A 16,401-nucleotide genomic window follows, 5' to 3' on the forward strand; every position below is an offset into this window, starting at 1 on the left:
GCCAAATAAATGAAAAGCATGTTGAAATCATCAATGTCTTCCCTCTTGCTGTATCAAAATCTCATCTGGCTTTCCTGAGGGATGGTCCCAATAATGTGCTTAAAGTCAAATTCAGTTTGTGCATGATTACATGATATAACTTTTTTTTAATACTGTATCCTAAATTATGGATAATTAACACATTAATAAGATAATACATTTTTGGAGTGTTAAAAATTTAAAGAAAAAATAACAACAAGAACCGTACTGAACTGAGAACCGTGACCATAGAACCGTGATAAGAACCGAACCGAGGGTTTTGTGAACCGTGCCACCCCTAAACAGGATGTTTCTGCACACACAGTGTCCATTCATTTTCTGCTAGAAACACATTTAAAAGTGCAATATCTAGGTTAGGGGAGCTTTAAATTAATTATAAAACATTACATTTTTGTGTTTTTATCTTGTTAAATTGTTGATAAGACATAGATTGAGGAATACTAAGAATATTTGAGGCGTCAAATTCGCATCTACCGCTTTTAGTTTGCCACTTGAACATTTTGAGTATATTTGCGCGTGAAATTCTAGTCATCGAGACATTCACACGGAAATTCTCGTTATGGGAGGGGCTTCTGCGACTCCGCTAGATTAACGTGGCTCGTTTTTCCGCCAAAGTTCAAATGTTTCAACTCGCGTCTCGCGTGCTTCCCGCTGCAACGCTCAATTTGCGCCATCTGCCACGTCGCACTAAACGCCTCATTCGCGCCACGAGACCTCAAGATGCGCGCCAACGTGTCTCTACATTGATTTGAAATCACTTGTGCTTGACGCCTCTACCGTGGCTGGTCTGAACGCAGCATAAAAATGAGCGAGGGGGGAGGGTAGTGAATAATGCCCTGGGTCACTAAAGACCCGAGGTATGTATTCAAGATGTAGTAAATACATACTGAATATCAATAGTAGATAACAGTGTTATGAATAAGGGGCTCTCTTGTCTTCTCTCTTTTATCTCTCTTCCTTCATACATCAAGCATCTCCCCAAAGTACTTTTTCACTTGACTTTGTTGACCTGTGAGCACCTATTAACTTCTTCTTGTCTAACTTTAAAATCTCAGCATTGATTGCACATGACATGCCTGGGCGCACACAGCTCTCTTTTTTAAAGGCATAAGAGAGAGAGTTTGCTGAAACAAGAAACGTGGCTTTCCTCAGCCGACAGTCTCGTATAGCTTCAGGCATACATCTGACATGATCAAAGCTAGATACTTATCATGTCATATTTGTTTAAAGAAATTATCACCTGACCTTTAGGAGGCAGAGGTGCATTGTGGGTAGAGACACGTGCGAGAGAGTGAGATTATTAGCACACAGATGAGTTGAATATAATTTAAGGTATAACGTTTTTTTTTAACGCACACACCAATTAAATCTCTACCAACATCACACTTATCTTTCACAGTCATGCTAATATGATTGTTCTCACTGTTTTAAACCTCTCAATGTGTCATATCTTAAATATGCATTTGCTCCCTGCCTGGATTAATGAGCAGTCAAGCATTGCTGTGTGATACACATCTTAGCGTTTCTACGCAACGTCAGCCGTACCGTGAAACAATCAAATGTTTAAGTCCATATTTCCTTGAATTGGAAAGTTGTAAATGATTTTTCAGAAACTGCTTTGTTTCATTGTTACACGTAAAGATTGTATCAATACGAAAGTAACATTTTCAAGATCTTATCACATGGGTTTAAATGAGAGATCACAAGACTTTGTTATTGATAAGATTTATCTTAAAACTCTAAGAAATGTTTATTTTTGTCATATAAAAGCACTGCTTCGTAAAATCAGAAAGGCCAATTTATAATGTCTGTTCTTTGTGAAGTTATGCTTAGTCACATGCATAATGTTTTATAGCTTAAGTTCTTGGGCTATTGCTTTGATCTGCCATCTGCTTCAAATGTACAGTATTTATAGCATTTCTGTTATATGTATAGAAAATCTATAGACGTTTGGTGTTTCAAAACATCTCATATATATTTATGAACTTCTTCTTTTTTGGCGCATTTCACAGGTACTGTAAATCACCGTTGTGAATGGAGCAGTCAGTGTGTGTCCACTTTTCTCCATCCTTCACAACAAATCTATTCACCTTCAGTTCTGTAAAACAGTTTGTTGCACTACAGGCGTTCTGCATTGTCCTTCTTTGCCAACTTAACAGTGGTTTTGGTAGCATTTTTTGCGCTCAGGGTGGCCAGTAAACCGCAGTGGGTTTTTGTCCGCAGTGGGACTTTCACAGCTTTCACCGAAAAGCTATTTTGTCTTGAACGAAACTAGAAATCTTAAAAAACAGCCTTATACCTTGGGGGCTTTGTGCCCTGTTGTTGTTTCTGAATTGTCCATTTCTACAAGATGGTTTCTTTTCCAAAAATAATACTTTTTTGGTCACCGCTGGATCAAAGCTAAGTCAGAACTAAGTTCTTATTCTCCTGATGTCTGGACCCATATATCTGTATGTATTTAGATGCCTTGTTAAATGGGCAAAGCTTGTCATGAAGTATCTCTGTATACGTAGCTTAAAGGGATAGTTCACTTTAAAATGAAAATTCTGTCATCATTTACTCATCCTCATGTTGTTCTAAACCTGTATGAATTTCTTTTTTCTGATAAACACAAAAGAAGATAATTTGAGAAATGATGGTAAAACATAGACTTTTGGGGCCCTATCTTGCACCCAGCGCAATTGACTTTGTCAGCGAAGCATGTATCATTCTTATTTTGCACCGGTGCACAGCGGGTTTTTCCCTCCACAAACGCACGTCGGCAAACTAGGGAATGAACTTGCGCTCTCTGGGCGGTTCAGCGCAAAAAAGGAGGCGTGTTCCGGCGCAAACCATCCCTGATGCTATTTTCCAGTTTCAAAAAACAATTGCTCCACTGACCAAAAAAAACTAGTCTAAAGTCAGTGGCGCGTTGCTCATTATGCTATTTTAAGGACGCATGCTTGACCATAATGTATAGGGTGCACAACGCTGTAAGGTGGGGTGAAAATTTATATCCCCCATCCATCCGTTTGGCCCAATGGCGAAGTCCAAACCGCATGGGAAGGATTGATAGCGCGTTCGGTCTTTTCAGGTGCTTTGTAGTTGACGTTTTGGCGTTACGTAATTTAGGTATATTTATCTCTAATCTGACTCCAAAGACAAAGATTTAGTTTATATTATATTACAAATCGGATTGATTATTACTTTTAAAACTTACAGAATTTAGATGGATGTTTGTTTATTTATTCTGATAAAGCTCTGGTATTACACTCGTTCATTCGGTTCTCACAGTCGCACATGATCCTAGTACGGGCCTCATAATTAATATACTGGTCAACGGTCGTAAGCGAATCAGTGTTGGTCGCTGCCAGAGGTTGGACTATACGCTTACGCGGCCGCTTTCTGCGTGCTCAACTTTAAACATACTTTATTTAGTCCCCTTAGAGGTGACACTTAATTATTACAATTATTATTTCTAATCAAGATTAATGAATAGAATAACATTGAAATAAACAGAGGTTGAGGCTGACCCTATTTAGAGTAATCAGAAATGTTACTCTAAACGGAAACACAGCCTCCACGCTTCTAAGTACACTTAAACTAACGCCAATTGCTATTCGTATCTCACAAATCCTCAGCTGATGTATTATTCACTATCTAACTGGGTTTGGGCCGATCCTAGCCTGATTTCAGTCCTTACGGTAACTACGGATACAACGATATTACTTGCAGTGTCAACATTTACCGAGCAACACAGAATAAATCAAACTTAACAATTTATTAACCAGGTAAGAAAAGCATAATTCAGAAGCCAATTTACATTCCAATTCAAATACGAAATAAACAAAAACCGTTGCATACCTGGTAAGGAGATGGAGATCTGGTTACAGATTCCTCAAAGTAAAATGACAATACATGATGCTGTGCCAGGACAGCATCATGGGGGTACATTTCTCGATATTGAAAGTCCCGCCTGAATCTTCTGACATTTTCCTTAAATATCCAGAGAACAAAGCATTGTGATATGACATACTGATTGGTTCTTGTAAGCCCAGGGGTGTTGCCTAATATACATACAGTGGGTGATTGGTCAACATGTCTAAGGTGGGAGTTGTCTCCCAACATTAGGTTAAATTTACTTATTGTCACAGATTAACATTGAATCCTGTTGTCATATTAATAAACCCAAATGTACCACTTGCATTAAAACACTTCATATAACACCAAACAAGACCAGTTTCAGATACATGTGTTTGCAGAATGTAGCATTCCATATACAGTTTACTTTTAGAGAAAAGAATACAAATGTATGACACCCTAAAGGTGTGTCTTTGAAACCCAAATGTGTCTCAGTGGGAAGTCCACTGTGAATCGTGGAGAGAGGCTTTTCTCGCGCACTCACTTTGCCCCCATGCAGTGTCCTTTGGGGAGGTGCTATCTTATTTAGGAAATTGTCTTACAGCTCCGCCGCTTGATCATATCGGAGAACATAACAGTCCCGATGAGATCAACATACAGTAAGATGTTAGCTCTTGGTGGTGTCCAATCTCTGTAGTGTTCGTAGTGTTCAAGTTCAGTGTGTCAACCAAGGCCTCTGTGCTTTGTTCAATGAATGTTCCATTCTTTTACGAAAAAACCACCTGTTTTTAGACGTTCTGTCCCTTTGAAGAAAGTTGTCACCTCTGAACGGTGATCTCCTCTGATTTCAGACATCGTCAGGTGGGGATCATGTCATTGACAATACATCACTGTGTGAAACACCTGCACATCTTAAGGACCATTCATTGATTGAACATTGATCAATACTGATAGACTCAGCAACATTATCAAGAGATTCATAGGGTAAACCATAAATAAAATAAATAAAAAACATAGCACATGATACCTTGATGTGGAAAGTGCAAGTGGTACGGTCTCACCAGGTCAAATATATCTGATCTATAAAATTACCAATGTTCTTTCCCACTGTTGTATTTGGAGTTTAGTTGAATTTAAATGTACTTGGTCTCTGGATATTGAAGAAGAAGATGCAAAAGATCAGGTTAAAACAACAAGGCATAACATTGAGGTATGCATATTATAAAAATAAAACCCAGAAAATGAAATGTTAAAATAACCTTGAGATATGCATGTTACAAATTGTATGAAGATAAAACCCAGAAATGGTTAAAATGATCTTCAGGTATGCATATTAGATTGTATGAAAATAAAACCCAGAAATTGTTAAAATGATCTTCAAGTATGCATATTACAGATTGTATGAAAAATAAAACCCAGAAAATATTAAAATAACGTTCAAGTATGCATATTATAGATTATATGAAAAATATAGCCCAGAAAATGTAAAAATAACCTTCATGAATGGATATAATGGGTAATGTAAAAATTAAAAAAAATAAAACCCAGAAAGTGTTAAAATAATATTCAGGTATGCATATATTAGGTCATGTGAAAATAAAAAATGGAATATGTTAAAGTAAAATTTGGTTATGCATACTATAGGGTGTATCGATAATAGTGACAGTATAATACTGCTATAATAGATTTTGGTATGGGCTTTGTAGACCATATATAATAATAATAATAATAATAATAGGCACATAGTGTTGTAATCATTCCATACACAGATCTACAATGAATGTTTCGAGGGAACGCTGAATTTTCTAATATAAGCACCTTCTAGGCCTAAGATTAACTTAGAATTTGTTCAGAACATGTTGAGTCCATGAGAACAATTGAAGGTTCAGAATCTCATGTTAGATTTCTATGTGTGCAGGTATGTGCCTATGTGTATATGTATCTGTATGTGTATGTGTGTGTATAGGCATGTTTATGAGTATGTGTAGTCCATACACTTGAAGATTTAGAATCTCAGATTTCAATGTGTTAGCGTGTATAAGTAGGTGTGTGAGTGTAGAGATATGTGAATATTTGTATAGGTGTGTGTGTGATCTCTGATCTGTTGGCTAAGTCACATTTGATATTAGGAGTTGAGTAAATGGTTTGATTGATTCTTGACAATTGTCTGTGCTGTTATTTAGTGATAAGTTGAGGATCAGGGCGCCACTGTTCCTCCACTTATGACAACAACAGTAAGATTATTGATTTGAGATTAAGACAGTAAGTTTGTTATTGCAATTAAAAAAATAATTATCAAAGTGTGACTTTGCCATGTAAGTTTCTTATGAGTGTTGTAGTTTTGCTAATATGGGTGTGAATGATATCACTTTAGCATATGTGTTAGATTAGATGGCTCTGTTGGTGTAACAGGAGAATGTTGGTTTTAAGTGTAGTGTTCAGTTTGGAATATGTTGTGTGGTGCGTGGTGATAAACATGATAGTTTTAAATGTCTTACATACAGAGCAAATCAAATGTCAAAAATAATAGTATTAAACTTAGAAAATTGCTCTTTATCAAGATTTCAGTAGACATTAAACTGATCAAACTTCTGAAAAGAAAACCCAAAACAGATGCTTAAATTCAGACAGTTTGAAATAATGACTAATTCTTGGTAAGTGAGTGTTCGCTATGTGATTTAATTTAACTGAGGCTATGTGTGAATACCATGCTGCAACAAAGGTGAGGAGGATAAATTGTGATGCAAATTTAGTCCTGTTGTTAAAACAGGGAGCCAGTTCGATATTATCGGTATGAGGTTGTAATCTGGCTCAATAAGTCTTCCAACACCAGTGTTTTTAGTTAGGAAACATGGTAAAAGTGCTACTGGATCCTGTTGTGAGGTAAAACATTTTCATTAATGCAATTATAACACAATGTAGCCACATGGCATTTTTGTGCTCCTCTATAGGGTCTGACTGCAGCTATACAGGGAATAGCAGAGTTTACCACATAGGAGACAAATCCTTCAACATAGAAACACATACGAAACAAACAACTAGAATGTGTTCTATAGAAATATCAATGCCTTACGATCAATTACAAAGCAGAAAATGTAAACGGATCACTGCAATGAGAATGTTAAACACATGCTAACTGGCTGTTAAAGCCACACAAGCATGTTCCCAATCTGTATTGGATTAAAAATGGGTTAGTGATTTCCAGTTAAAGGGGTTTGGTTTACTATCACAAGTGTCATGTAATATTTAAGTGTTAAAACATGGCAACATGTGACAGCACATTCCGCCCTTTTGACACTGCATAGTGGACCAATTCTGTGGGTTTGGCCTGTGCAAGTTATTCCATAGTACATTTAATGCACCACATGTTACCATCTGAGGCCTGTTTGGCCATTATAATATAATGTATATTGCAACTTGATCACAATATAGATTATATTACATTAAAATAGTATGAATTAAAAATACTTTCATTACTGATCTCTTTTAAGGAACACCAGGCTGGTGTTTGTAATTTGCAAGATGTTACTGTATCAATGTATTTGAATGTGAAAAGGTGTCAGCCCTGGACAGACTGGTGTGAGGCACAGTTTTTCATTGGTTCATGCTAATGTATTCCTACAACAGTTTCAAGACTAAAAGTTGTGTGGCCTTATACATCTCCAGAAAGCTGTACAAAACTGTCTTTGGACAATTTTCACAGACTCATAGGGAAAGACTAAGCCAAGAACTTTTAACAGTCCTGGTGTTTATCAAGTTCTTAAAGAACACTTAGATTTACAGAAGGAAAAATATGGTTACAGACAAATGTCTCTCTTAAAACAATGTTCTCTCTTTGGAACAATGGATAGCCCGTTATCTGAGTGGGGGTAAGCCCTTTCATCTCAGTTTGGTGTCTCACAGTGAGAGATAGGACCATTTGTGTTTTATTGGCCTAGAACAACATTATATTTTCCTGCAACAATTTTAGATTTTGTTTAATTGTATCTCATCAATGGAGGAATACATTGAATTAGAAGTTTGTAATTGTAATATGACTTTCTGATTTCATCCTCATTCAGTCCAGAGTGATCTTTTAGAAGGCTCACTCACAACCTTGAATACAATAGACTCCCCAGAGAGCTACCCTTGATAGTCAAACATCACATATCCATACAAATGGTAGATCTGCAGACAGATAGCTACCCTTGATTGTCAAACATCACATCTACATACAAATGCAGCATTTAAAAACCTTACTATCTGTAAGCTTATCACATCTCAACTGTCCAAGTCCTCCTTTCACATGCAAACACATTAATTGCATTAGTTTAAATCATCCAACATCATTTTTTAATTGTTAAAGTTTGTTAGCTATCTTTTCTAGGTTGTGCATTTGCTGTCACAACAAAAACAATTGTGTAGAATTTGGTGATTTAAATTTAGATTCTAGATGTTTTCCTTGTTTGAGAATCAGAACAAATTTGGATGATTTAACTCCAATGAAAGACGATCTTTTGTTGTCCGTAGGCACGTAAACAAAAGATCTTAACAGAGCAAAGCAATTCATTCTTCATATAGCGTTACACAGCATTTTTTGATAATGTGGTTTCATTTCATCCTTAAAGGCCCCACCGGATTTGATTTCCAGTCTAACATTAGGTATATTTTCAACCTATTTCATAAATGTGGGATGTTTAAAACATTCCCTTTAACATTTTTAAAAGGCAAAGAAAAGATTGACTTACCACATCAGCTGAAGAAATAGAAGAAGTTCAAACCTTTAGCTCCATGAAAAGACTCTTATTCTCCAGGGATCGAATCAGTCGTACTTTGTACATTTTGATAAGATTTTCTCACTGGTTGAATATCACGTCCCGGGAATCACCACTTTGTAAGGTGGGGTGAAAATTTATATCCCCCATCCATCCGTTTGGCCCAATGGCGAAGTCCAAACCGCATGGGAAGGATTGATAGCGCGTTCGGTCTTTTCAGGTGCTTTGTAGTTGACGTTTTGGCGTTACGTAATTTAGGTATATTTATCTCTAATCTGACTCCAAAGACAAAGATTTAGTTTATATTATATTACAAATCGGATTGATTATTACTTTTAAAACTTACAGAATTTAGATGGATGTTTGTTTATTTATTCTGATAAAGCTCTGGTATTACACTCGTTCATTCGGTTCTCACAGTCGCACATGATCCTAGTACGGGCCTCATAATTAATATACTGGTCAACGGTCGTAAGCGAATCAGTGTTGGTCGCTGCCAGAGGTTGGACTATACGCTTACGCGGCCGCTTTCTGCGTGCTCAACTTTAAACATACTTTATTTAGTCCCCTTAGAGGTGACACTTAATTATTACAATTATTATTTCTAATCAAGATTAATGAATAGAATAACATTGAAATAAACAGAGGTTGAGGCTGACCCTATTTAGAGTAATCAGAAATGTTACTCTAAACGGAAACACAGCCTCCACGCTTCTAAGTACACTTAAACTAACGCCAATTGCTATTCGTATCTCACAAATCCTCAGCTGATGTATTATTCACTATCTAACTGGGTTTGGGCCGATCCTAGCCTGATTTCAGTCCTTACGGTAACTACGGATACAACGATATTACTTGCAGTGTCAACATTTACCGAGCAACACAGAATAAATCAAACTTAACAATTTATTAACCAGGTAAGAAAAGCATAATTCAGAAGCCAATTTACATTCCAATTCAAATACGAAATAAACAAAAACCGTTGCATACCTGGTAAGGAGATGGAGATCTGGTTACAGATTCCTCAAAGTAAAATGACAATACATGATGCTGTGCCAGGACAGCATCATGGGGGTACATTTCTCGATATTGAAAGTCCCGCCTGAATCTTCTGACATTTTCCTTAAATATCCAGAGAACAAAGCATTGTGATATGACATACTGATTGGTTCTTGTAAGCCCAGGGGTGTTGCCTAATATACATACAGTGGGTGATTGGTCAACATGTCTAAGGTGGGAGTTGTCTCCCAACATTAGGTTAAATTTACTTATTGTCACAGATTAACATTGAATCCTGTTGTCATATTAATAAACCCAAATGTACCACTTGCATTAAAACACTTCATATAACACCAAACAAGACCAGTTTCAGATACATGTGTTTGCAGAATGTAGCATTCCATATACAGTTTACTTTTAGAGAAAAGAATACAAATGTATGACACCCTAAAGGTGTGTCTTTGAAACCCAAATGTGTCTCAGTGGGAAGTCCACTGTGAATCGTGGAGAGAGGCTTTTCTCGCGCACTCACTTTGCCCCCATGCAGTGTCCTTTGGGGAGGTGCTATCTTATTTAGGAAATTGTCTTACAACGCGCACACACTTTGCTTATCTAATCTACACAGATGCAACAGTTATTTTTGCAAATCATAAATTGTTACAATAAAAAATATTAACACATGAGATAAGGGAAATCATTGTGGTGATAGTTTTATTAAAATATTTTCATAAGTTTGTTGTGTAGCTGTATTACGTTTATTTTATGTAAATAATAATTAAAATGTTTTCATAAGAAATCTTAATGTATGTGAACTGGATTTGTAAGTGTACTTTGGGGTTGGACTGCTTGCGTTTCTTGGGTTTGATCTCAAAGCCCCCAAACCCTTTCAGCGGTGAGGGTGGACGCAGCGATGTCCTCTGCTGGCGTCAGGTCCTGTGTAGAGGCAAATCCACCTCCCGTTGCACGGCGTGCCCAATTTATCCTGGCAAGCTTGGGATTCCCCCATCTCCTGACATCATTGTAGCGCTTGGCGCAACGTCCTGGGGATGCCAGCTGATGAGACAATTGTGGCTATTTCCTCCCACGCCTGTTTGACCGACGCTGATTTGGGCGGGTTTCTCCCATCCCCATACAAAACAACTTTTCTGTCTTTGACTGCTCTTACAAGAACGTCGGTCTCCTCGGCTGTGAACCGCTCCTGGCGTGCGCCTGGTAAATCCGTCATAATAATAGCAACCCGCCATGGAACTTGCGCCCTTGCGTTTAAAGGGAATGTTGGGTAGCGTTCTGATTGGTTTATTTGACGTAACGCCCAAACCACACCTATGAATAATGAACCTACTTCAGACCAACCCCTTATTGATTTGCGCCTGGCGCAACAGTTATTTCTCCCACCGGGAAAATAGCAACAGCGCCCAAGATCCTCCCACAAAGTCACTTGCGTTTTGCGCTTCACACTTGCGTTTCAGATCATTAAAATAAGGCCCATAAACTTAAACATTTCTCTTAAACTAAATGATCTAAACAACAGCAAATTGTCTCAGTTTCTTCAATTTTTTTCTCCCAAGGACATTTAATAGAAACAACTGAAACTGTTTATAATTTACATAAACATAAGAGCTCCATTACTTCACCTCATAGAGGTTGAACAATAAAAATCTGAGGAATAGAAAAATGTTCCTGGCTGCACACCAATTGAAAATGAACTGGCATTGAACTGCTGTTTATGTAGATGTCAATGTAATTTTCCTTGAAAGAACATTTTGATGTATCCTGAGAAGGTTTTCTTTGTTCATTTCACATTATGAAGGTTTTAATAATTATAATTTAAACCCACAGGAGACCATATGAGTGCTACAGTAGCTTTTGTAACTTCTGTATAAAGTATGACATAACTGATTTAGTTCAGTAAGAGGAGTTCCTGTGGCTTAAACAAATAGCAAGCAGTATACAGTATGTTATGCGGTTTTTAATAAATAGTAAGCTAGTAATTCGTTCTGAACATGAACTGAGAAGGACTTGCATATTGATGTGACCCATAAGAGTGTGAGATTACACTGGGGGAAAGTGGAGACCCCGGCAGGTTCATTATTTAACCACTAAGCGAACAGATGCGACTGTGAACAACCAGGAATCGACCATCACAGTTGATTTACTTTCTCCAAACCCCAAAACACAGACCGCACAGCATATCTGGAAACCCGCCTGCGTATACAGGTCACCAAAACCACTGCAGCTTTTCTCACTGGCCTCATTTTTACCGCAAAGTAGAGCAAAGCTCGAGCTTAAGTAATAGCAGGGGGTTAGAGAAATAGATTCACAACATTGAAAGAAAGTGATTAACATCAGGGATTTCCACTTACAGTTTTTCTTTCTTTGAATACAAGCGATTCACGAGAACGCGGTAAGGAACCGCAGATAGCCGAATGGGCCGAGAGGCAAGAGAAGTTGGTGGAAGTTTATCTGTAGGGATTAGAGTTTACAGCTGCCAACAGAGATTACTGAGATGCTGTCAGAGGATTACTGGACACACTGGATAAACGCATAGACTCTGTATATCAATCCTTTACATTCACATGCTGCTAATGTACTGTACTTGTATTTTGTAATAACAACATATAGTTAAGTTTTTTATATATTGTACTGCTCTGTATGCAATATAATAGATTTTTATAAAATAGCAAAAAGTAGAAATAAATAAAGAGTTTTGTTCCAAAACGAGATAACGATATACATTTGTAAAAATCTTGTTTTTTGATTGTGCGTTCCAAATAATATTCAAACTGCAGTTGATTTCTTTTAATTAAAAATATTATGCTAAGTAGCACAATAAAACACAATAAAAACATGATAACATAATAATAAACATGTTTTGACCAAAATTTCAAAAACTGAGTTATCTCGTTTTGTAACCTAACTTTTTAAATTAGAATTTAATGAACGCACAACCCGAGTGTACGGTGTAGCCTACGCATAGCCTGCGCTTACGTGCACCCCCCCAAAAATGTAATAATGCTTCAATTCTGTGCGGACTGCAAGCTCTGTGATTGGTCTGCTAGAACCCCTCCTTCAGGTAAAAAATATCTGCAATATATATTGAAGAGTTTGGTTTAAAAACGCGATAAACTAAATCATTAAAAAAAATGTAGTTATCGACAAAATCAGTATTGTATTAGGTCAGTATTAAAAAGTCAATTCTTCATTTTACGCAAAATCCAATATCCCCCGCGTTATTCTGTCATCTTTTCTCCCTCTTTTTCCAAACCGCGACAAATGCCAGTCGTCGTCCTCTGCAGAATGCAATAAATCCCCTTAACCAATCACAGCACATCATCCACGCATTGTAAACAATAATGGAGGCGCTTTGAATACACACAGAATCCTAGTTTTCCTTATATACTTTGTACTTCGTGATCAACAAACAAACAAAAACAAAATAGTAATTTTGAAGGCATTGATTAACCTGTGGTGGGGAAGAAACGTAAGCCATCAAAATCTAATAATTTACGTAAGAGTCACTCAGGCGAAGGAAAAATGCCGGCTGTTGCTTGTTCTCACACGACAGCTTCTGTCATGCTAATCCCCAATTTCCACCGACTGCGGAAAGGCTGCGGATCCGCTGCGGAACAATCGGTTTCCATTCAAGTCAATGTGTGTATTTCCAATGACTGCGCTCCGAATCCGTCACAGCTCCGGCCATCCGCAGCCCTCCGGCAGAAATACGCAAAGCTTCTATTTTTGACGGATGCCGGACAGCTCTGCAGGGCGGAACCATGACTTTATCGTGTGATCATACCTGAATTCGCGAGAACTCGTGTTTTTTATTAAATCTTTGCAATACAAACATTACAAACACACAAAAATAAAGTCATTAATACAGAAACAACAAATAATAGACAAGAACAGAGCAAGGGGGAGTTTTAAATAAATACATTAAAGATAGAGCATAAATAAATGGTTTTAGCAACCTTTTTATTTTTTGAATTTTGGATGTATTTGATGTACTGCTCTGATCTGGGCTGGTTTGTAAAAACGCATAATTCAACGGCATAGTGGGCAGAGACAGAACTAGGTATCGCGCGATCATCACGTGAATTTGCGAGACCTCATGGATCCTCGTCACTTCAGCACGCAGCCGCTCTGCAACAAATACGGAACTGGTAGGTATTGGCGGACGGCGGAGTGCGGAGCCGTAACGCAGCGGAGCCGATCTGCAGCCGCTCCGCAGTTGGTGGAAATCTGGCATAACACATTGACCTTAGGGGATCATATGAAAAACTTTCCATTATTTTACTCAAAGTCAATAAAAATCGAGCAGGACCTAAACATTTTACAGCTGATTGGTGTCAAAAAAGTTCAGCAACGACGTCCTAAGAATGACAGCAGCAATGACAGAAGTCTTAATATGACAAAGTAAGTGTTTTGATTAATGCCATTAAAGGGATAGTTCGGCCAAAAATGATATTAAACCCATGATTTACTCACCCCCAAGCTGTCCGAGATGCATATGTCCATCGTTTTTCAGACAAACACATTTTCAGATATTTTAGAAAATGTTTTAGATCTTTCAGTTGATTAAATGTGAATTTACGGTGTCCACGTCCTTCAAGTCAAAAGGATTACCCTCAGAAGACCTTTGTTTATCATCCTGCAGCCGTTTGGATTAATTTTGTGAAGGATGGACGCACTTCTTTTGGACTTGAAGGACATGGACCCCATAACTTCACATTTAATCAACTGAAAGATCTAAAACATTTTCTAAAATATCTGAAAATGTGTTTGTCTGAAAAACGATGGACATATGCAACTCGGACAGCTTGGGGGTGAGTAAATCATGGGTTTAATATCATTTTTGGCCGAACTATCCCTTTAATGTTTTTTTTTAAATCAGTGTATAGCACTAGTCAACTAAATGAATACAACATGGCAAATATGAATGCACATTTATATTTTAATTCAATAGATTTATAGCATTTCGAAAGAAAAAATTTCTTATGGATTCAATGCATTTTGCAGAAAAAATTATCCGTTTGTATAATAAATAATGCGCACTGTACGCAGATCCTTGTGTACACATAAAACTTTTACTATTCTTCGGCTAATGCGTTGAGGGTATGGTGTAGGTCCGACGGAGAACTATGGAGTTAACCAAGAACATGTACAGGTCATACAGTATTTCACCTAAAATAAAACGATATCATAATGGACCAAAAGTCTTAATATTCCTTAGGCAAAATACAATTCTTTATCTTTGGATTTTGGAGTGAAATGTGATTTCTTATTAGATTTACCCAACTTGTGGGTTTAGCAAGATTCTTACTCTCTCATAATCACATATACACACGCGTTTGCAAGCACAGTGATGGATGTTACAACCAAAGCAGAGATGCTGCTGACTCAGTTGACATGTTTATGCTCTTTTATCTCATATCATTCAGCCGTAGCATTAGAGCTGACTAGATATGCAGTTTCTGCAATTTTCCGATTAAAAAGATCATATAAGTCTCTGTTTCCCAGAGCGCACCGTTGCTCTTTGTACCATTATGCTGTATTCAGTTGTAGTGCTTGAGAGGTCAGGATGGGTTGCACACAGCTTTAAGGAAATTTATTCACTTTTACAGACCCCAAACACACAATAGAGGATGGCGTCTGCTGTCGCTGACAGAAATTAAACACAAGTAGCTTCACGTGCCTCCCTGGGGTGGTGAACATGGAAATTGTCTTCATCTCTCTTTGTGTTTTGTTTTCAAATTCAGTTCAGTTTCGTTTATGCCGTGTTCAGACTGTACTGTTTGGATAAAAGCTCCTGCTACATGTATAAATTAAATAAATTATCTTTTCAAATAAATAAATAAATTACTAGTTTTAGTTAAGTTTGCACAAACTGCCATTTTATTTAACGTACTAGTTTCTTAAAAATGGTTTTGTTAACAATTATAAGCGTGCATTAAGCTGACGCCATCCTGGTCAATTTACGTAAGACCCATGGGCTCAAGGCATGCGAGTCGGGTCTCTTTGAAAAGGCAACAGATGGGCACAGGAGGTCAGTCCGCAGCTCAGTGCCCGCTCCACAAGTGGGGAAGCTTGGCTTTAGCATGCGAGGGGAGGAGTCAGAGGACAGAACATTCAGCCACCCGTGTAGCCCACACAAGCGCTCCAGACATCCGCGATCACACGCGTCTTATATACAGCCTGTACCTCTGCGGTTTTGGGATGTAAACTCTCCCCACCTGTTTTCAAAAGCTCTTTGGGGGGTTATGCTGAATTCAGACTGTGAGTCACCGGAGTGCCATCTGGATTTGGATTAAACACTTTCCTATAACCCTCATCTCTTTGCTTTCCCGCAGGTATGAAGACCCCCTTGAGCCCCACCCAGCTGGTCGAAAACGGACAGTTGTGCTTCCTACCTGGCTGCGTGGAGGTAAAGGAACCTGGTTATGTCAGCAGCACAGACATGCAGCTGCAACAAGAGAAGAAGAAACTACTCTACTCTCTCTGCGAAGTATGCAACATCCAGATACACTCGGCTGCGCAGGCCCAGGTCCACTTTAATGGCAAGTCTCACCTTAAGAGGGTCAAGCAGTTGAATAATGGAGAGGTGCCCACGGCGAGTGTCAGCGTCGCTCCCCCTCCTCTTCTTCCTCTTACCAGCAACAGCAGTCAAGGTAAGACCTTCTGGGCATAGGAGAAAATCCCCCTGTGTTTTTACTCTGCCTTGAAATGACACACGTTTGGCTGTGCGGGCGTAAACAGCTCTGACAGTAATGCA

General features: G+C 38.1%; 1 protein-coding gene across 2 annotated transcripts in view; it reads left to right on the forward strand.

Annotated features, from left to right (window-relative positions):
• The window catches only part of znf385b (zinc finger protein 385B), a 207,198-nt gene that overhangs the window by 38,679 nt on the left and 152,118 nt on the right, over nt 1-16,401 (forward strand). The window contains exons 1-2 of one of the 2 annotated variants that reach the window (XM_065252219.1): nt 15,796-15,905; nt 15,980-16,297. In XM_065252219.1, coding sequence (XP_065108291.1) covers nt 15,890-15,905; nt 15,980-16,297 — 334 coding nt within the window. In that variant the 5' untranslated portion in view covers nt 15,796-15,889. Of the gene's footprint in view, nt 1-15,795; nt 15,906-15,979; nt 16,298-16,401 lie in introns of those variants that run through there. The other variant, XM_065252220.1, reaches the window with a different exon arrangement.

This window comes from Paramisgurnus dabryanus, chromosome 15, assembly GCF_030506205.2.
Source record: "Paramisgurnus dabryanus chromosome 15, PD_genome_1.1, whole genome shotgun sequence".
NCBI classification, from domain to species: domain Eukaryota; kingdom Metazoa; phylum Chordata; class Actinopteri; order Cypriniformes; family Cobitidae; genus Paramisgurnus; species Paramisgurnus dabryanus.